Source organism: Schistocerca gregaria, chromosome 5, assembly GCF_023897955.1.
Source record: "Schistocerca gregaria isolate iqSchGreg1 chromosome 5, iqSchGreg1.2, whole genome shotgun sequence".
Classification (NCBI taxonomy): Eukaryota; Metazoa; Arthropoda; class Insecta; order Orthoptera; family Acrididae; genus Schistocerca; species Schistocerca gregaria.
In genome coordinates, this window is record NC_064924.1 from 243,151,591 (window position 1) to 243,174,632 (window position 23,042).

Genomic DNA, 23,042 nt, shown 5'->3' on the forward strand with positions numbered 1-23,042 from the left:
TCTGAGTCCTGTAAATGACTTGTTTCATTCTCCTCTGATTATCTGACTTTTAAGGGTTCCGACTACTCCTGGTCCCAAAGGCGACTGCTAATCGAAGTTCTCCTGTGACTGTTATACGAGCTGGACCTGCAGACTTGCCTTTATCAATTTACTTAAGCTACTTCGCTACACCGAGAACAACTACACTCCTGGAAATGGAAAAAAGAACACATTGACACCGGTGTGTCAGACCCACCACACTTGCTCCGGACACTGCGAGAGGGCTGTACAAGCAATGATCACACGCACGGCACAGCGGACACACCAGGAACCGCCGTGTTGGCCGTCGAATGGCGCTAGCTGCGCAGCATTTGTGCACCTTCACCGTCAGTGTCAGCCAGTTTGCCGTGGCATACGGAGCTCCATCGCAGTCTTTAACACTGGTAGCATGCCGCGACAGCGTGGACGTGAACCGTATGTGCCGTTGACGGACTTTGAGCGAGGGCGTATAGTGGGCATGCGGGAGGCCGGGTGGACGTACCGCCGAATTGCTCAACACGTGGGGCGTGAGGTCTCCACAGTACATCGATGTTGTCGCCAGTGGTCGGCGGAATGTGCACGTGCCCGTCGACCTGGGATCGGACCGCAGCGACGCACGGATGCACGCCAAGACCGTAGGATCCTACGCAGTGCCGTAGGGGACCGCACCGCCACTTCCCAGCAAATTAGGGACACTGTTGCTCCTGGGGTATCGGCGAGGACCATTCGCAACCGTCTCCATGAAGCTGGGCTACGGTCCCGCACACCGTTAGGCCGTCTTCCGCTCACGACCCAACATCGTGCAGCCCGCCTCCAGTGGTGTCGCGACAGGCGTGAATGGAGGGATGAATGGAGACGTGTCGTCTTCAGCGATGAGAGTCGCTTCTGCCTTGGTGCCAATGATGGTCGTATGCGTGTTTGGCGCCGTGCAGGTGAGCGCCACAATCAGGACTGCAAACGACCGAGGCACACAGGGCCAACACCCGGCATCATGGTGTGGAGAGCGATCTCCTACACTGGCCGTACACCTCTGGTGATCGTCGAGGGGACACTGAATAGTGCACGGTACATCCAAATCGTCATCGATCCCATCGTTCTACCATTCCTAGACCGGCAAGGGAACTTGCTGTTCCAACAGGACAATGCACGTCCGCATGTATCACGTGCCACCCAACGTGCTCTAGGAGGTGTAAGTCAACTACCCTGGCCAGCAAGATCTCCGGATCTGTCCCCCATTGAGCATGTTTGGGACTGGATGAAGCGTCGTCTCACGCGGTCTGCACGTCCAGCACGAACGCTGGTCCAACTCAGGCGCCAGGTGGAAATGGCATGGCAAGCCGTTCCACAGGACTACATCCAGCATCTCTACGATCGTCTCCATGGGAGAATAGCAGCCTGCATTGCTGCGAAAGGTGGATATACACTGTACTAGTGCCGACATTGTGCATGCTCTGTTGCCTGTGTCTATGTGCCTTTGGTTCTGTCAGTGTGATCATGTGATGTATCTGACCCCAGGAATGTGTCAATAAAGTTTCCCCTTCCTGGGACAATGAATTCACGGTGTTCTTATTTCAATTTCCAGGAGTGTATTTCTAAGTTATTCACGTTGGTAGCTGTTACTGATTCAAATTCTGGAATATTTACTTGCCTTTTCGGTGAAGGAATTTTGGAAAACCGTTTTTATTAACTGCACTTTAATAGCACTGTTGTCCGTAACACTGACTTGCTATCGTGCAGTGACAGTACTGAATTTCTCCTGCCATTCGTGTACTTTACATACAACGAGAATATCTCTAGATTTTCTGCCAGATTTCGACACTGAATTTCGCTGTGGAAACTATAAAAAGCATCGTCCATTGAAGTTCGAACTACTGTAAAACTTCACTAATCTTAGGGATTTTGCGTTCTTTTAAATTTGGCATGCGTTATTCGTTGCTTCTACGAAGTGTTCTGATGATGATTACGATGATTTTGGTTTTTTGGGACGCTCAGCGACATGATTATCAGCGCGCAAATTTCCAAACCGCACACTTCCAAGTCTCGCCATTTTCCTGGATGATTATGAAATGATGAGGACGACACATACACCAAGTCTCTGGGCGGAGAAAATCCGCGACTCCGCCGGGAATCTAAGGGGGACCGCGTGATGCAGAGCGGCGTCGCTAACCACCAGACCACGAGCTGCAGACGCGACACTGTTCTGATCTGTTTTGTTTATCATGGGGGATCTGTTACTTATTAATTTATTGGTTTTAATTTCGTAACTGCAGTCGATACCATTTCTTTGAAGTTAAACCACGTTGGAGGTTGTCTGTGGAGGTGTCAAACGATTTTTTATCTGCTTTTTTAAATAGATGTATTTTTCGTTTATTTTGGGTGAGTTTGGATGTTACGGTATCCAGTCTCACTACAACCACCTCGTTGTCACTAATCTCTGTATCTGCCACGATGCTCCCTGTTCGCTCATATGTGTTACGAGATCATATATGTTTTCGCAACCATTTACACTTCCAGTGGGCTTCTGAAATAATTGCTGAAAATAATTTTCGGAGAAAGCATTTAGTATTTCGGACGACATTTTATGCCTACCATCGGCTTTGCTCATCTATTTTCGCCAGCATATCGATGGTCGATTAGAGACACCATAAAATATAACGGTATTAGTGGGGGGGCGAGGGGGGGGGGAGTATTTATTTGAGATGATACTCAACTTTTCTTCGAACGTTTCAGCAACTGTATCATCTGAGTCCAACCTAGACGGCGATGCGATCTTATCAAACTTCCAACAGGCTTTTTTCTGTTTCCTTGGGGAATATTTTCCGGCGTTGAGCTCGTTACGGATAGATTTTTCTAATAATTTGTCTGTTTCCCTGAAAAACTTTTTACGGTAGTTTTTCTTTGCTTACTCCCTATTTCATATTGCTGACTTTTTTTGTAGGACTTAAGTTTAATTTATCATACAGTAGCACGTAAACTCTACTGATGTTACTAAGCAACAGGATTATCTGTAAATGTATTTGGTAAGGATTCGTAACTGTTCGCTGTAACTTAACATTGTAGAGTACCACTAAGTTCGACTATGGCTGCGCGAGAAGGAAATGGGCTGCAGCAGTGAAGAGGATTGACCGTTGTACACATCGTCATGCGGCAGCCATGCGCCGTATGATGAGCAGGACAGATGAATAAGCTGTTCCAGGTGAGGAAGGAGAGTGCGACCAAGATGTTTGCCCCCACCAGCGAACGAAGCAAGCCCTTTAGCCTAAGGAAGTCCTTCCACTGGGGAAACTCTAACACGCCATTAGGTCTCTAGCAGAAGTGCCGCTCACGGAGAGGACTTTCTGACCCCGGAGCCCTCGTGGCGTTTCACTCGGAGTCTTACTTGCTCCTAACCGGAGCACTCGAAGTTCAAATAGGTGAATCAAGCTAACTGTCGTCTGTTTCCGTCAGAAGTCTTCGAGACATTTGGATGCAAAAGTCTTCAGAAATTGTTGTATTTGCGTGTGATTCACATGGATTATAAATGCAAAGAAGAGGAAAATTGTTTAAATTTTGACCTTTGATTGTATGGGCACAGTACACTCAAGTTCACAACTAGCATTGTGCTTAGTACGATATAAATGAATTTTCTTTTCAAAGAGGATGAAACTGTTAGAAGTGCGTGGAACCATTTGTAGGTCGCAATTAAATACAGGAATATTGTTAGTTTTGACGTACGACACAGCAAAATAAAATAAGAATAATGCAATATATGTTTCCTAAGCAACAAGAAAAAAAGTTATCTTGTCTGGTTAGTTATATTAAAAGTAAACACTTCCTGTAATTAAAATTGGAGAGATCCATCAATAGTCGTCATTTCCACACTGGATATTACACGTTTTTGCTTGCGTATTTTTTTTTCTCTAAAACACTGCTAGAGTGCACAAAAGTAGCTCAGTCCGTACCAGGGCAGACGGCTTGGTACGGGAGGGAACATTGATAGCGCAGCCATCATGCGTGGGGCAGCTGGTGTTTAACAGTTGAAGCCTTCTCACAAGCAGAACTTCTAAGCTACAGCAAGGGAGTCAGCAAACGATCGCATTAACAGGTTATGCCAGTACGGCCAGCAACTCGACAAGTCAGTGACCTATTACTAGAGTACCGACTAAGGGAATTAGTGCACAAGCAACTGAGACGGCCGCTTTTAGCGGACAGGGCGCAAGTTCAGGAGGTGACAGCGAACTAACAGGGTGACAAGATGCGACCCATTCGAGACAAAGGGATGGACTCAGTCAGCGCTGAAAAAGAATGCGTTTCTGAGCATACGCCATGATACTCCACTCGAGATCTGTACGTCTGATCTCCGTTTTGACATAAAGAAACTTTTTACGATCCAAGAAACGACTTACCCAATTTAAAATGGGCTCCGCGTCACGGTACAACTTTCACATCATCAAATCATTGTCAGAGCTAAAAACTGGCCTATCTTGGTTGTTTTGGGGAAGGAGACCAGACAATGTGGTAATCGGTCTCATCGGATTAGGGAAAGACGGGGAAAGAAGTCGGCCGGCCCTTTGAAAGGAACCATCCCGGCATTTGCCTGGAGCGATTTAGGGAAATAAGGGAAAGCCTAAATCAGGATGGCCGGACGCGGGATTGAACCGTCGTCCTCCCGAATGCGAGTCCAGTGTCTAACCACTGCGCCATCTCGCTCGGTTACTGGGCTATCATTATATCCTTCGTGATTTTTATTTCATGGACATTAAGGCGTGGTCCAAGGCATATTTTTCTGCCTAACGTTTCGTCTTCCAATACTAGAGACTTTACCAGGCGCTATAGCGACTTATAAGCAGTTATAATCTATAACAAAAGCAGCGAACCTAAATGTTTACACTGGACTCGCATTCGGGAGGACGACGGTTCAATCCCGCGCTCGACCATCCTGATTTAGGTTTTCCGTGATTTCCGTAAATCGCTTCAGGCAAATGCCGGGATGGTTCCTCTGAAAGGGCACGGCCGATTTCCTTCCCCATCCATCCCTCATCCGTGAGACCGATGACCTCGCAGTTTGGTCTCCTCCCCCAAATCAACCTAACCTGTTTACAAGTATCCACGAAACGATCAGTTTGTAACTTCATCAGATCGCCTCCTAAGCTCACGTCGATGTGTGTTATGGAACTTGTAGTGTGAAAGTGTTGTCGCTGTTTGCTTTATGTAGCACTAAGGTGCACAACTTGTCTAATTCCAATTCTTATTTCCTGTTAAAGTAGTTTTTGTGCTTTTCACTGTCTATGGCCTCTCTGCACATCCCTGCACATAATACGCTGCTGCCGATTTATCCGTATTGCCCAGACGACAATATTGCGCTTGCGTTCCTTAAGCTGGGTATTAGAGGCTTCTTTTTGTGGTTACTCTGAGAAAGTGTGCATGTATGGTCAAAGATCTGTCATTGCTAAAAATGACAGAAACAAATGCCAAGTCCGCATTGGGATACAAATCTGGAGTTTTCACATTGAAGACTGGTACTCAACTACTGAGCCTCTCACTAAACATAATATACTTCGTAGCTATAAACGTAACTGAAATTGCAGGCAAAATGTTGTTTTACATGGGAAGTAAAGTCTGCCGCAGCAGTTATTGCGAAAAAGCCCATCGCTCTGATTCGTAAAATGAGCCTGTTACTTTTAATTCTATTAACTGAAATCCATTTGGAACGCACTATTCATATAATTGGAGACCGAATATGTGCTTCTGCTATTTTCTTGTTCACCATAGAAGGACACGCCCTAAGTCTGCTGCGATGCGGTTTATGTTCTCTCTTCCTACTGACGTAGAAAGTTCTCACCTAAATGAGTTTTTCATAAACACGGGCTAACTTGAAGCACTTAGACCTGTTACTAAACGAACTGCCTTTCCATCAATTAATAAACTGTATGGAACAACAAGTGGGATTTATTAGTAAATTTAATAGTAAATTTATCTTTCTACAGTAACGAAAAACTGGCTGCCTTACAATTAGCCTTTTGCACCATATATGTAGCGAACATAAAGGCTGCACAATCAGACAAACAGTTGACTACTGTCATTTTGAAAGGCTTTATAAAATGTCATATTGACTGGTGTACGGCAACTGGCTGTATTAATTCCTCGGTTAGTGTCTAATTTAGGCAATCTGCAAAGCGTATACGAGAGCCTATATGGGCCTGTAACAGCAACCGAGCACAGAACGACACTATGAGAACGCGTTCGGCAGAGCATCACAGACGCCTAAACAAATTTTGTCGCTGCCTAAGTGTCCATGCATATCGCTACGCCACACGTTCTAGAGTTAATTTTCACTACGCAAAAAAGCGTGCTTCCTTGCCGTACCGAGACTCGAATTGAGTTCCGACTCTGTCATTGACAATGATCTTGCCAATCGAGCTTTTCAGACGTGACATAGAAATCATCTTCACACTTTTAATTCGGACAGTATCACAGACCTGTGGCTAAGGCACTTCCCTTATACGTAGTTCCTTGCAGAAGTCCTAGCACAGCTGAGACGATTGGAAAGTGCAAGAGAGACACGCAGTTTTAATCTGCCAGGAGGTTTCAAAACCAACACTGTCATGTTTTACTCGTAATATGATATTTACTGGCATTGAAAGACGTCAGGCCGTGATTTCACGGTAATCTGAGTAGCAAAATTCAGTGAGTGAAATTTAAAAGTGTAAAGCTACGTAATTATATGTGCATCATTTGGACTGGGTTACCGGGGTGGGGGACCTAATTAGGCTTCATATTTCTGCCGAAATGTCTGTCTTGAAAATAGTAGCTTATCAGAATAGTGAGTGAATCTTGGCAGTATGTTGAAAGTAGTCCAGTATTGGAATATTCCGCGCTGAATAACTCGGCCCATAACGCCGAACCGTATTTAACAGACCCACTTCCTCTTATTTTTCTTTTCTGTGTTAATGCGCCGCAGTTGCTATTTCTACTTCTACTCCTCAAGGCACGTTACAGACAGTAGTGATTTGTGCTTGCCGGCCGAAGTGGCCGTGCGGTTCTAGGCGCTGCAGTCTGAAGCCGAGCGACCGCTACGGTCGCAGATTCGAATCCTGCCTCGGGCATGGATGTGTGTGATGTCCTTAGGTTAGTTAGGTTTAATTAGTTCTAAGTTCTAGGCGACTGATGACCTCAGAAGTTAAGTCGCATAATGCTCAGAGCCATTAGAAGCAATAGATTTGTGCTTGAGGTGGCACTGTCGTTTCTTCCCTTCCTTTCCTATTCGAGATGAGAGACAAATTACACTCACAGCAGCAACGGGAGTGCTCGGCTAAGCCCGAACTACTCAATGCAAAGAGCTATTCGTGTGAATCCTGGAAGTGTACGAACAATGTGTTTGGGGTGTAATTTGCACCGCGTATTTGTGTTGTGTCCACAGTGGAGACGAGCGCTCAGTTCGACGCCACGCGAGCCTACCTGCGAGAGCTGGACGTCACCAACAACGTGTGGATCGGCCTCAAGAGGAACGGACCCAACGAGCCTTTCCTCTGGCCGTGAGTACCAGCTTCATCCAAGTGTCGTAATATTACACACAAATTCTAAGTAAGTCACGTTTCAAGTAAAACACTTTATCTTACCCAAGTGTCTTTCGAAATCGTCACTGAGTTGTTGACCCGAAAAATGTAGATGTATGGTTAAAATTCAGATACTTAGGATGTTTGTTATCGCCTAGTATACAAAGTATTTCAGGAGGAATATTAAATATTTTCGCAGGTGGTATTACAGACTTATCTCAACTAAACTTTCCATATAAAGTTGGTCTAATTTTTTGTGGTTACACCTGTTAGAATGTAGCTTAAGCAAATAATCACAAAAGGTGTCAAGCAAAGACAAATGTGATTGTGTTCACAGGTGATTTTCATAAAACCCACCTCCGACTTCAGTACGGTTTTGTTGTCAACACAGTTAGAAAGTTTATTGAAGTCGGACGAGGAATTAATGAAAGTCGATATTAAACTAATCATTCATCTTTGCTTAACAGCAATGAGTATTTCTTTGGCTTACAGTCTAACAGCTGTATCTCCGTATCCAACAAAAAGTGGACATATGTTTTACGGAATGGTTCATTCGAATTAGTCTATACTACAGCCTCCTAAAATATTTACTATTCCTACTAATGTACGCTGTATTTTAAAATATTTCAATACTTTTTTGTTTTGTGCTGCATGAAGGTGGTCCCCAGATTGTAAATATTCGAAAAACGTCATAGCAGCTCTTGGCGTTTGAACTATGACGTTTTTTATACTCTTTTATTTTCTTGTGTTCCACGTTTTGATGTTTGATCAAATTTTTGTCTCTGGCAGTGTAGCATATCAACCGTAACACTAACATTACAGAAATATACTTACGTTAATAACTCACACAAACTACCCATTTAATTTAGTAGATTATAGACCTGAAAATCCTACAAATTTATTTGGGTGTATGAGGGAATGGTAAAGTTATTTAAGCTTACATCACGCGGATTCGCTCTTTCGTTTTGTCCTGAATGTGTATATTGACAACAGTCCATAGACTTAAATGTAGACTCTGCTGTTTCTGTTTGTCTTATTCACTGTCTGTAACCGCGTTTTAGCACGTATCGGTGCTCAGTTTTCAACGTTTTGAGCACATGATACGATAGTCATAATAAAATGACGAACGGTACCTGAGTTGCGCGTTTGCTTATACGTATTTGGTACTGTTGGACACATGGGTGGCACCTCTTCTCTTGCTGGAGTGACAGCGTTTGTGGGACCGTTATCTTATTAGCATTTGTTCATGTTCCACATTTGTTGAATCACTGAAGTCCTCTTCGAACGCTCTTTCTAATGCCACAGAAAAAATAGATAGCTCCATTTTGTAAAAAGCAGATCTCATAGTACAGCAGCCATAAACGTTACTTGAACGTCAGAAAATTCACTACAGTGTCCACTGTAGCCCTGGAAAAGTCGCTGCTAAATATATTTGAAGATCTCCCTCAAAAAAGGCTGTACATCACAATTCAATAATTGTTCATGAAGTAAAAATAACTGTAGTTTTCATATGGTACTATTTATTTACACATTTTATTACGTCTGATCAGGTGGTATAGTGTGTATAATAGAACAGCAACTGTAATTGTCACGTTTTACAATATTTAGAAAGTTTTATCTTAATTTTTACGTAGTTTTCTATGTAAGAACGTTTGCGTATCCTCCAAAAATACAGTTTGAAATAATGTTGTATATCAAACAATACTGATGTTCTGTTACAACTGCAAAAATAATGGAGCATATTAACAGAATATGTTATCTCATATGCTGAAATAACACAGCGTATTTATTTAATTAAATTCCAAACCTGAAAACTGGTTCTATATAGGACGAGAAACAATAACAAAGCAGAAAATTAAACACAGGAAAAATAAATTTAGCTACTCAGTCAGAAGGTAAGTTCACAGAAAGCTCCCTAAATTGTACATCGAATTATTCACATACATCCATAGAGACCCTGACATCCAGGCCGAAAGAGAAAGATGCTCTTCATTCAACAAAAGATGCACCCGCCATAAGAACACCGTAATTTTCCCACGATAGAATTCACTTAGCTCCGACATAATGCGCACACAACCAAACAGAACTCTTTTCTGACCACGACTGACACCAACAACGTATTGAGGAAATTGTACAGGCTTTGCACGGGTGTAAGGGTGTTCACTTAAGGGTTGATGTTCTCTTTCGTTTTTAGCAGAGAATTACATATTCATGGGAGAATGACATTATGACCAAGACACAGATATAATGCATTTGGATCATCTGCGTTGATATTCAACCGTGTAACACGTAATTTTCAAACTTCTGTCAGACTTCGTGATTACTCCAAGAACATTCATAGAAACAAAAAAATTCTGGCTCCTTTCCTTTGTAATAAAAGGCGTATTTAAACAAGCTTTGATATTACATACTTCCGTTCACAGGTAATCACAACATCCGTTACTCTTCTCTTTTCCCGGTTAATGCAAATGTACGGTGAAAAATAAGAAAGCTATGCCCCGAAACAATAAACTTATACTCTACTGATCTACACTCCTGGAAATGGAAAAAAGAACACATTGACACCGGTGTGTCAGACCCACCATACTTGCTCCGGACACTGCGAGAGGGCTGTACAAGCAATGATCACACGCACGGCACAGCGGACACACCAGGAACCGCGGTGTTGGCCGTCGAATGGCGCTAGCTGCGCAGCATTTGTGCACCGCCGCCGTCAGTGTCAGCCAGTTTGCCGTGGCATACGGAGCTCCATCGCAGTCTTTAACACTGGTAGCATGCCGAGACAGCGTGGACGTGAACCGTATGTGCAGTTGACGGACTTTGAGCGAGGGCGTATAGTGGGCATGCGGGAGGCCGGGTGGACGTACCGCCGAATTGCTCAACACGTGGGGCGTGAGGTCTCCACAGTACGTCGATGTTGTCGCCAGTGGTCGGCGGAAGGTGCACGTGTCCGTCGACCTGGGACCGGACCGCAGCGTCGCACGGCTGCACGCCAAGACCGTAGGATCCTACGCAGTGCCGTAGGGGACCGCATCGCCACTTCCCAGCAAATTAGGGACACTGTTGCTCCTGGGGTATCGGCGAGGACCATTCGCAACCGTCTCCATGAAGCTGGGCTACGGTCCAGCACACCGTTAGGCCGTCTTCCGCTCACGCCCCAACATCGTGCAGCCCGCCTCCAGTGGTGTCGCGACAGGCGTGAATGGAGGGACGAATGGAGACGTGTCGTCTTCAGCGATGAGAGTCGCTTCTGCCTTGGTGCCAATGATGGTCGTATGCGTGTTTGGCGCCGTGCAGGTGAGCGCCACAATCAGGACTGCATACGACCGAGGCACACAGGGCCAACACCCGGCATCATGGTGTGGGGAGCGATCTCCTACACTGGCCGTACACCTCTGGTGATCGTCGAGGGGACACTGAATAGTGCACGGTACATCCAAACCGTCATCGAACCTATCGTTCTACCATTCCTAGACCGGCAAGGGAACGTGCTGTTCCAACAGGACAATGCACGTCCGCATGTATCCCGTGCCACCCAACGTGCTCTAGAAGGTGTAAGTGAACTACCCTGGCCAGCAAGATCTCCGGATCTGTCCCCCATTGAGCATGTTTGGGACTGGATGAAGCGTCGTCTCACGCGGTCTGCACGTCCAGCACGAACGCTGGTCCAACTCAGGCGCCAGGTGGAAATGGCATGGCAAGCCGTTCCACAGGACTACATCCAGCATCTCTACGATCGTCTCCATGGGAGAATAGCAGCCTGCATTGGTGCGAAAGGTGAATATACACTGTACTAGTGCCGACATTGTGCATGCTCTGTTGCCTGTGTCCATGTGCCTGTGGTTCTGTCAGTGTGATCATGTGATGTATCTGACCCCAGGAATGTGTCAATAAAGTTTCCCCTTCCTGGGACAATGAATTCACGGTGTTCTTATTTCAATTTCCAGGAGTGTAAAATATCATATCATAACAAAGTAGTTGTACAAAAATATCATGTTCCAGTTTTTTTTATTTTATTTTGCCCATAAACAGCGGCGAGATCAAGCAAATTACTTTTGTGTGCAATTTTTACGTTATAATGATACATGATAAACAACCTTCTTACATGTACTACTGTCGATGTAGGTTTTTCAGGCACGTCGTTACCAGCTGTAAAAAAAAATAATTAAAAAAATAAAAAATAAATCCAATGTTCCACCTACTTTTCTCGACGTTCTGCTTAGAATTTAATGGATCTACATTCCTTTTCAGCTTTTATTTAACGATATAATATCCTTTGGAGCGAAACTTATATCAGCCATGTGTGCCATTTCCATTGATGTAAAACGTTCTTCCAGGATGATCAACTTTACACCTAAAAATAGCTCAACTTGTAAACGGAAAAAATACATGTGTTGCTATGGTGGCTTGTCTCACGCGATGCACCACTTTATTCCACGTTGCCAAAAAATGTGGCGTACGAGTACAACTTTCTTTGAGTGAGCTCTTCGTTTACTCGTTCTGGAAATACGCTGTCGGCTATTAAAGTTGCAACGTCTGCAGGGACAGGAAATAATGAAATTTCACTTATTGTGGAACCATAGAACGATAGGACGAATGATGGTTAAATTTGTAGGTGATGTGGCTGTATTTGAGGATACGAAATGCAGTAGGCCCTACTGAGAGACTACACACCGGACAGCAACGATGGCTCTGTCCAACTACACATTGAGTCGAACTGAGCTTGGACGAAAACTGTGCGTACGCCAAGGAATGAACGGTTCTTAGTTTTAGCAAGCTTTAAAAGAGAGAAAAAGCGCTCACGAATATACGTGGAACCAAACATTGAGAAAACGTTGGCCGCGTGCTAGTGCAAAAGACGATATTTCTCTCGTGGAAGATAGCTGTAAAAGTCATCCAAAGTTTTACACATAAGAAAGCGGTCGTTTAGGAGGATATGGCACTGTATGTCAATCAGCTCTAGTTGAAGCACTTCTGGGACGTCCTCCGCCCGGAGGGAAAACGGGCGAACAAATGTATCTATCGGCTGGCGTTCGGGCGGTCCGCACGGTCAGCTAAGCGTCACGGCTCGGCCACTGTAGCAACGTACGAATTCGCCCGGGACGCTGGCCGCGGGCGGTCGAGGGCGCTGGCGCCCCAGGGGGTACAGTTTGGACGAGCCTGGGCTATGCGAACAGTCGTGGCGTCCCGACCAAAGCGAGTAGTAATATCGCGATGTAGCACTACTTTCTCACAAGAAACGAACCTTCAAATACGATTTCTCCACTGCGTAACATAATTAAATGTTCACTTTTTTGAAACCTTGTAATTTTCGTATCATTCAAATTTAGTCGAATAGTTTTGAACGGTCCCTATTGGTTCCAGCCCGTATACTAGAGCAAAAATTGTGGTTGCACTAAACCCCAGGGAGTCAGATCACGTTCAATGGGGTTGCCGCCCCAAGACGTCAGAGAAAGGAAGAATCGTCCGGGGGATGTGAGCGGTGTCGAGCGTTTTCAGGGACGTCTTCCTGGTGCTCATCGCATTGCGAACTGTGTTGGAACCAGGGATCATTTCACTAACGCTCTTTATGCCACTTGCTGAGACCTTTTCGTATCATTCACAAGAAAAGCGAGAGACTTCAACGCGAGGAGTCGCAGTTCTGATCTGAAAGGCGTCAAAAGAAAGGATTAAATGTTGGTAAAGGATGAAATGGATGTGACGACCTTCCCATTGTGTGGGAGGTCCATGGTGGCATTGCCCTGAATTGTGGAAATTTTGTGCCAATGTGACCTCATTACCCCAACCTAAACCTCACATGAACGTCTGAGCTCTACCTTTTGTTCGTATATCTCAAAACCTTGCCGTTTGAAGCGTCACAGAGCTCGATGGTGACGTTGCAGGGCGATATGCTTTTTCATCACTATAATGAAAATTTTAGGTAACAGCGTTTTCCGTTGAACCTGGGTATCATATAAAATATACAGTGAAGCGCCAAAAAAACTGGTGTAGGCATACGTATTCAAATATAAATATATATAAACGGGCAGAATACGGCACTGCGGTCGGCAACGCCTGTATAAGACAAGTGTCTGGCGCAGTTGTTAGATCGGTTAGTGCTGCTACAATGGCACGTTATCGAGATTTAAGTGAGAATGAACGTGGCATTGTAGTCGGCCCACGAACGATGGGACACAGCATCTCCGAGGTAGCAATGAAGTTGGGATTTTCCCCTACTAACATCTCACGAGTGTACCGTGAATATCAGGAATCCGTTGAAACGTCAAATCTCTGACATCGCTGCGACCAGGATAGTATCCTGCAAGAACGGGCCCAACGACGACTGAAGAGAATCGTACAGTGACAGAAGTGCAACCCCTCCGCAAATTGCTGCAGATTTCAATGTTGGGTCATCAATAAGTGTCAACGTGCGAACCACTCAAAGAAACATAATCGATATGGACTTTCGGAGCGGAAAGCCCACTCGTGTACCCTTGATGACTGCACGACACAAAGCTTCGCGTCTCGCTTGGACCCGTCAACACCGACATTGGACTGTTGATGACTAGAAACATGTTATATATGAAGATGGTACCTGTTCTTTCGAATATGTCCGAAAGAACAGATACCACCTTCACATATATATATATATATATATATATATATATATATATATATATATATATATATATATATACTCGTATATATCACCGGCCGTTTGACCATCTTCTTCTGTGCGGATGCACAAACAGTGCCCGAACTCTCACGGGAATCGGCAAAAAGCCGCGAGTAATGAGGATAATGGGCGGGGGCACCATGAATATAGTGCGGGACAATAAGTTGGGAATGTAGGTCTCACGAGAGGCGTGCCAGAGATAAGTCCCTACAGTAGCACTATCCTGTGTGTCCTCGGTGACTCAGATGGATAGAGCGTCTGCCGTGAAAGCAGGAGATCCCGGGTTCGAATCCCGGTCGGGGCACACATTTTCATCTGTCCCCGTTGACGTATATCAACGCCTGTATGCACCTAGGGGCATTAATTTCATTGTCATTTCATAGAAACATGTTGGCTGGTCGGACGAGTCTCGTTTCAGATTGTATCGATCGGATGGATACGTACGAGTATAGAGACAATCCATGGACCCTTCATGTCAGCAAGGGATTGTTCAAGCTGGTGGAGATTCTGTAATGGTATGGGGCGTGTGCAGATGAAGTGTTATGTGTGCCTCATACATCTAGATACGACTGTGACAGATGACACGTGCGTAAGAATCCTGTCTCATTACCTTCATCCATTGATGTCCATTTTGCATTCCGGCGGATTTGATCAATTCTAGCAGGACAATGCGACACCCTACACATCCTGAATTGCTACAGAGTGGCTCCAGGACCACTCTTCTGAGTTTAAACGCTTCCACTGGCCACCAAACTCCCCGGATATGAACATTATTGAGCATCTATGGGATGTCTTGCAACGTGCTGTTCAGAAGAAATCTCCACCCCCTCGTACTCTCACGGATTTATGAACAGCCCTGCAGTCATTTCCCTCCAGCACTACTTCAGACAACAGTCTAGTGCATGCCACGTCGTGATGCGGTCCCATACGATATTAGGAAGGTGTACCAGTTTCTATGGCTCTTCAGTACATACTACGAGCAGTATTTGTTTGGCACGATTCGACCTATACATTACAAAAGCTAAATGCAAAAGTCTGCCGGAAGACCACAGAAAATGCGCCTGATGACTCTTAGGAGAGATATCCTGTATAGTGAATGTAGATGGCGTTACTCCAACATAGTTTATGCGGTTGCTCTGAGATACTAATCATTTGCATTTCCGATCGTTTATGTTTTTGCAGCTTTAATAACCAGTAGGTTCGCCGTAGTTGCCCCTTCTGTATTTTTTATTTAATAAAGTTGCAGCCAGATAGCCATATACAGTTAGTTTGCTTACCATTTTACATTTACGTTTTACATTTTTGCATATTTATTTATCGATTTCACTCTTGTACTGCACAGTTGTATGTGATATCGTTCAAAGGCTTCGCTACACAGTTCACATACACATGTTGTGGTTGGGCCGTGATAAGTTTTGTTTTTGCCGATCAGATGGTGAAAGCCGTGAATAGAAAGTCTAGTTACGACATGTCGCTGTTCGAATTTGGTGCTGTCCATGAGCGGTTCGTCATTGCTTCGGTGCCATAGAACTCCGTCCATATTTTTTCTCGTTTGTCCTTCATGATCTTCAGTTGCTTTCTGGAAGCCCTGGTGTGTGGCGTCATATAACGAAGTCTGATGTCTTCGATTAGGAATGTTTCACTCGCTAGCAGGTACACTAGTCTAGATCTTGTTATCTTTGAGAGACCTAGTGCTCTTTTTAGATAAGTCGATTTTACCTTTTCTAGTGCTTCTAGATTTTTTTCTGTCAGATGGTCCCATATAACCTCCATCCCATAGGCCAGGATCGGCAAGATTTTTGTGTTGAATAATTTCATGGCTGTTTCTAGACTGAGTAGATGGATGTTTTTGACGTGTATTGCTATTATTGCTTGGGCTGCACGTTCTGTTGTATGTTTTGTGAAGCATTTGGCTGTTGGTTGCAATGTCAGTCCTAGGTATTTAAAGTCAGATGAGGTTTTTGTTTTTTGTCCTCTGATGCTTATTTCTCCATTCTTGGGTGTTCTGCCTCCTTTTCTGAAAATTAACATTTCTGTCTTTGTTATGTTTATGTGAAGTTTGCGTTCACTGCACAATTTGTCTATTTTCTCAATGATTCTCTGCAACTTCTATATGTCTGTTGAACCTACGGCTATGTCGTCAGTGTATGCATATACACATACAGGGTGTTTCAAAAATGACCGGTATATTTGAAACGGCAATACAAACTAAACGAGCAGCGATAGAAATACACCGTTTGTTGCAATATGCTTGGGACAACAGTACATTTTCAGGCAGACAAACTTTCGAAATTACAGTAGTTACAATTGTCAACAACAGATGGCGTTGCGGTCTGGGAAACTCTATAGTACGATATTTTCCACATATCCACCATGCGTAGCAATAATATGGCGTAGTCTCTGAATGAAATTACCCGAAACCTTTGACGTGTCTGGCGGAATGGCTTCACATGCAGATGAGATGTACTGCTTCAGCTGTTCAATTGTTTCTGGATTCTGGCGGTACACCTGGTCTTTCAAGTGTCCCCACAGAAAGAAGTCACAGGGGTTCATGTCTGGCGAATAGGGAGGCCAATCCACGCCGCCTCCTGTATGTTTCGGATAGCCCAAAGCAATCACACGATCATCGAAATATTCATTCAGGAAATTAAAGAAGTCGGCCGTGCGATGTGGCCGGGCACCATCTTGCATAAACCACGAGGTGTTCGCAGTGTCGTCTAAGGCAGTTTGTACCGCCATAAATTCACGAAGAATGTCCAGATAACGTGATGCAGTAATCGTTTCTGATCTGAAAAATGGGCCAATGATTCCTTTGGAAGAAATGGCTGCCCAGACCAGTACTTTTTGAGGAAGCAGGGACGATGGGACTGCAACATGGGGCTTTTCGGTTCCCCATATGCGCCAGTTCTGTTTATTGACGAAGCCGTCCAGGTAAAAATAAGCTTCGTCAGTAAACCAAATGCTGCCCACATGCATACCGCCGTCATCAATCCTGTGCACTATATCGTTAGCGAATGTCTCTCGTGCAGCAACGGTAGCGGCGCAGAGGGGTTGCCGCGTTTGAATTTTGTATGGATAGAGGTGTAAACTCTGGCGCATGAGACGATACGTGGACGTTGGCATCATTTGGACCGCAGCTGCAACACGGTGAACGGAAACCCGAGGCCGCTGTTGGATCACCTGCTGCACTAGCTGCGCATTGCTCTCTGTGGTTGCCGTACACGGTCGCCCTACCTTTCCAGCACGTTCATCCGTCACGTTCCCAGTCCGTTGAAATTTTTCAAACAGGTCCTTTATTGTATCGCTTTTCGGTCCTTTGGTTACATTAAACCTCCGTTGAAAACTTCGTCTTGTTGCAACAACACTGTGTTCTAGGCGGTGTAATTCCAACACCAGAAAAATCCTCTGTTCTAAGGAATAAACCATGTTGTCCACAGCACACTTGCACGTTGTGAACAGCACACGCTTACAGCAGAAAGACGACGTACAGAATGGCGCACCCACAGACTGCGTTGTCTTCTATATCTTTCACATCACTTGCAGCGCCATCTGTTGTTGAAAACTGTAACTACTGTAATTTCGAAAGTTTGTCCGCCTGAAAATGTACTGTTGTCCCAAGCATATTGCAACAAACGGTGTATTTCTATCGCTGCTCGTTTAGTTTTTATTGCCGTTGCAAATATACCGCTCATTTTTGAAACACCCTGTACATCTTCTTCATTTTCTCCAATTCGGAGTACTTCTTCAGTGGCAAGAATGCACAGCAAAGGGCTCATTGGGTCAACCTGTAAGACTCCGTTCGATTGCAGAACGGGGTTCGAAAAAGCGAGGTTGTCTGATATTGTGATTATGTTGTATTCGAGGATTGACTTGATTATTCTTGCCTATACGCTATCTTCTCCCATTGTGTTTTCCAGTTTTCGGACTGTTTGATCTCTTCCCAGTAGGTCAAAGGCTTTGGTAAAGTCTATGAACACTGTGTAGAACATTTGTTTCCTTTGTAGCGCGTCGTCGATGTTGTTTAGAAGAAGTCTGACTGCCGTAAGTGTTGATCTTCCAGATGTGAAACCCATTTGTCGTTCTGGGAGATGACTATCCACAGCGGCTTGGATTTTTTGTGTAATTATCTTTGAAAACATCTTGAATTGTGTATTTTCCAGGGCTATGCCTCTGTACTTGTTTTGGTCCGTTGGGTCTCCTCCACCTTTGTAGAGAACTTTTATTGTCGAGTGACTCCATTGCGTCGGAATTCTTCCAAATTCTAGGCTTTTGTTTAATAGTTTGGTCCATACGTGTTGAAGGGCCTCTTTTGAATCTTGTATATGTTCATTATATATATTATCTGGTCCTGCTGCTTCCTTGTTCTTCAGTGCTTTTATTACTTTTTTTGCATCTTTTTCATTTAGAGGTTCCCATATATCGTGTTTTTCCTTAGTTTGATGTTTCTCTTTCTTTGTGGGGTGTTTTGATTCCTCGTTTGTTCATTGGTCTTCTCATTCCTTCATGTCTATAATTGGTGTATGAGCCATTTTTCTTGGTCTTGCTGCTACGTATGGGTCTTTCTCTGCTTCATCCGCTTCTCCTTTTGCCTCTTTTTCTATGTATTCTTTTTTCTTCTCTTCTATTAGTTTTTTGTAGATTCTCCTCTCTTCTGTGCACAGTTTGTATGTTTCCTCGTTGTGCTGGTTTCTTAATCAGTGGAGCGTTCTTAGAACAGTGTTCCTTATGCAGTAGCATTCAGCATCGAACCATCTTTTTACCGTCCGTTTTTGGATTTGTTTGTATCACTTCTGTATTTTTTACCATAGATGTGTACGGGATAGTCTCGTATTAACGTAGATGGAGCAGGGCGGACAGTGTAACGCGGCCGGACGGAGTGGCTGAGCGGTTCTAGGCGCTTCAGTCCGGAACTGTGCTGCTGCTACGGTCGCAGGTTCGAATGCTGCCTCGGGCATGGATGTGTGTGATGTCCTTAGGTTAGTTAGGTTTAAGTAGTTCTAAGTTCTTGGGGACTGATGACCTCAGCTGTTAAGTCCCATAGTGCTCAGAGCCATGTGAACCTTTTTTTGTAGGAACTACAGCGCGGTGGACCCGTCTGCGAGTGCGGCGGGCGGCGGCTCGTGGCTGGAGCAGGCGTCGCGCGGCGAGGGCCCGCAGTGCGCCGCCACCGACCCGGCCGCCGACTTCCGCTGGCACAGCCTGCCCTGCGGCGGGCCAGCCGTCGCATCCTTCATCTGCGAGCTGCCAGGTACTCCGCGCTCCCGTCACCAGCCCGATACTCACTCGCGTGCACCTCTCTGTTCTTCTGTGGCGTCACAGTTTTCCTTCGAGCATCTCTCAATTACACAGCACACCTCTGAAAACAGTTTACTAACGAAAACCACTTTTTAATGTGCTAAATACTGATATCGTAACCAAAAACCGTGTCAGCCCCTGGTAGCTGAGTGGTCAGTTCGGCGCTAGCGGCCGTGCGAAGCGAAGGTCCGATACTTCCGCCTGTGCGGCGTGCGTGAGTGTTTGTTTACTTGTGGACTTAGTCTGCGCGCTGGTTAGTAACAACGATCATGGCGAACAAGTACAGGAAAACTACACTCCTGGAAATTGAAATAAGAACACCGTGAATTCATTGTCCCAGGAAGGGGAAACTTTATTGACACATTCCTGGGGTCAGATACATCACATGATCACACTGACAGAACCACAGGCACATAGACACAAGCAACAGAGCATGCACAATGTCGGCACTAGTACAGTGTATATCCACCTTTCGCAGCAATGCAGGCTGCTATTCTCCCATGGAGACGATCGTAGAGATGCTGGATGTAGTCCTGTGGAACGGCTTGCCATGCCATTTCCATCTGGCGCCTCAGTTGGACCAGCGTTCGTGCTGGACGTGCAGACCGCGTGAGACGACGCTTCATCCAGTCCCAAACATGCTCAATGGGGGACAGATCCGGAGATATTGCTGGCCAGGGTAGTTCACTTATACCTTCTAGAGAACGTTGGGTGGCACGGGATACAAGCGGACGTGCATTGTCCTGTTGGAACAGCACGTTCCCTTGCCGGTCTAGGAATGGTAGAACGATGGGTTCGATGACGGTTTGGATGTACCGTGCACTATTCAGTGTCCCCTCGACGATCACCAGAGGTGTACGGCCAGTGTAGGAGATCGCTCCCCACACCATGATGCCGGGTGTTGGCCCTGTGTGCCTCGGTCGTATGCACTCCTGATTGTGGCGCTCACCTGCACGGCGCCAAACACGCATACGACCATCATTGGCACCAAGGCAGAAGCGACTCTCATCGCTGAAGACGACACGTCTCCATTCGTCCCTCCATTCACGCCTGTCGCGACACCACTGGAGGTGGGCTGCACGATGTTGGGGCGTGAGCGGAAGACGGCCTAACGGTGTGCGGGACCGTAGCCCAGCTTCATGGAGACGGTTGTGAATGGTACTCGCCGATACCCCAGCAGCAACAGTGTCCCTAATTTGCTGGGAAGTGGCAGTGCGGTCCCCTACGGAACTGCGTAGGATCCTACGGTCTTGGCGTGCATCCGTGCGTCGCTGCGGTCCGATCCCAGGTCGACGGGCACGTGCACCTTCCGCCGACCACTGGCGACAACATCGATGTACTGTGGAGACCTCACGCCCCACGTGTTGAGCAATTCGGCGGTACGTCCACTCGGCCTCCCGCATGCCCACTATACGCCCTCGCTCAAAGTCCGTCAACTGCACATACTGTTCACGTCCACGCTGTCTCGGCATGCTACCAGTGTTAAAGACTGCGATGGAGCTCCGTATGCCACGGCAAACTGGCTGACACTGACGGCGGCGGTGCACAAATGCTGCGCAGCTAGCGCCATTCGACGGCCAACACGGCGGTTCCTGGTGTGTCCGCTGTGCCGTGCGTGTGATCATTGCTTCTACAGCCCTCTCGCAGTGTCCGGAGCAAGTATGGTGGGTCTGACACACCGGTGTCAATGTGTTCTTTTTTCCATTCCCAGGAGTGTACTTTACGATTCAATTTCTGCAAAGACTACGAACGACCAAAGGCTTTAGCAGTGGAACGATTCATTCGAGAGGAAGTCAGGATACCGCCAAACGATATAGTCGGAATTCACCTGTCCATCATTAGTCCCACGGTGCATGTTAAGATGATAAATGACGCGGCGTGTGAGAGAATTCTACAGGCGACAAAAGCAGGTCTCCGATTTTGCCATAGTGACGGGGAATGTCGGCACGGTAACTGTAGAACATGCTGGTCTGTGTATACGGACAATACGAGTTTTTGAGCTCCCATTTGAGCTCCCGGCTGAAGAAGTTATCGAGGCTTTTAAGCCATACGGCAAGGTACATGGTCACGCGGCAGAACGCTGGACACAATTCGCCACGTACCCCGTTCTTAACGGAGTACGACAGATCACTATTGATCTTCAGAAGCATGTACCGTCTTAGCTGACAATTGGTGGTTGTCGGGCGGTGGTGATTTACGATGGTCAACCACATACATGTTCTGGCTGTGGCCAGGAGGGCCACCTCAGGTCAAACTGTATGCAACGGCGGATTACGCAACTGCCTTCAGATGTGCGGGAGCCGTCGCCGGCGATGACAGTACTTCCGATCACCTATGCCAAAGCCCTCACTGCGTCCGCTGATGACCGAAAGGATACAGCCCCGGTGGAAGATCAAGATGGCACTCTCCGAAACCTTGTCGCAGACGTCGGGATGACAGAGGGTGCTGCTCCATCGAGCATACAATCTACAGCGACAACATCAAACTCCCACCAAGCACACCGATAGTACACGAAGCAGTTCCAACCACTACGGATGCTGTTCCGTCTGGAACGCACTCTGAGAGGACAACATTAGTTTCGACCGAACTCCCGCCAAGTACAACGATGGGTCTCGAAACACTTCCAGTTCCTACGGATGCTTTTCTGTCGGGCAGCCGTGATTCCCTACAATCTGAGGACACGGAAGGAAGATCACGCAAACAACGTTCCCCGAAAAAGAGGAAACGGCGGCGTCGCACGACATCTCCTCGGGATGACTCGCCTTGCCCCGACGACGATGTGCCTGTGGACCAAGACGACACAACAGCCTCTACGAAACAGGATGAGGCAATGGAAACTGTTCGATCAGACCCACAGGGGTCTGTCACATTGACGGAACCGGGACGTGGTGATGCTGAAGAGGAATCACAGCCAGTTGGCTCTCCAGACGCAGATACTATGGCTATGGACACGATTATATCACAGCCTGAAAAGATGTGGTATGACGATATTGAGGAGGCGCCGGACGTCATACAGAGGCAGCCGGCACTCACGAAGACGGCCTAATAATTGCTGAAGGGAGAGGGGCGAGAGAACGTCTTCTAACTCATCCCCCAGCGCCGATGCAGGGAGATGTTGTTGCGCCTCGACAGAGTGGGATTCAACGCCATGCGAACCGTATTGCGACGTTAAATATAAATGACGTGCGTTCACCGGCGAAAAATACACCTACTGAAGGAAACGATTTGGGCATCTGATGTGGATATTGCTTTGCTGCAGGAAGTCCACATAGCTGCACTCCATACATCGCAGGCTACCAATCCTATTCGTCACATGGAGATCACAATGGGAGTGGGGTGGCAGCTTACGTGTGAGATGGCTTCCCAGTGGAAAACGTGTCTTATCTTCCGTCGGCCAGGGGAATGGCTTTCACGACGTTTGGGACACGCATCATCAATCTTTATGCACCGTCGGGCAATAATCGGCGGCGGGAAAGGGCGCGATTTTAAGCAGAAGACATTGCTCCACTATTCCATGGACGTTATGAATGTGTAATAAT

At 46.2% G+C, this 23,042-nt stretch overlaps 1 protein-coding gene across 1 annotated transcript in view; it reads left to right on the forward strand.

The window, feature by feature from the left end:
* The window catches only part of LOC126273193 (uncharacterized), a 493,173-nt gene that overhangs the window by 383,902 nt on the left and 86,229 nt on the right, over positions 1 to 23,042 (forward strand). Inside the window, exons 3-4 of the mRNA XM_049976718.1 lie at positions 7,418 to 7,532; positions 19,281 to 19,456. Of these exons, the coding sequence (XP_049832675.1) occupies positions 7,418 to 7,532; positions 19,281 to 19,456 (291 nt within the window). The remainder of the gene's footprint in view (positions 1 to 7,417; positions 7,533 to 19,280; positions 19,457 to 23,042) is intronic.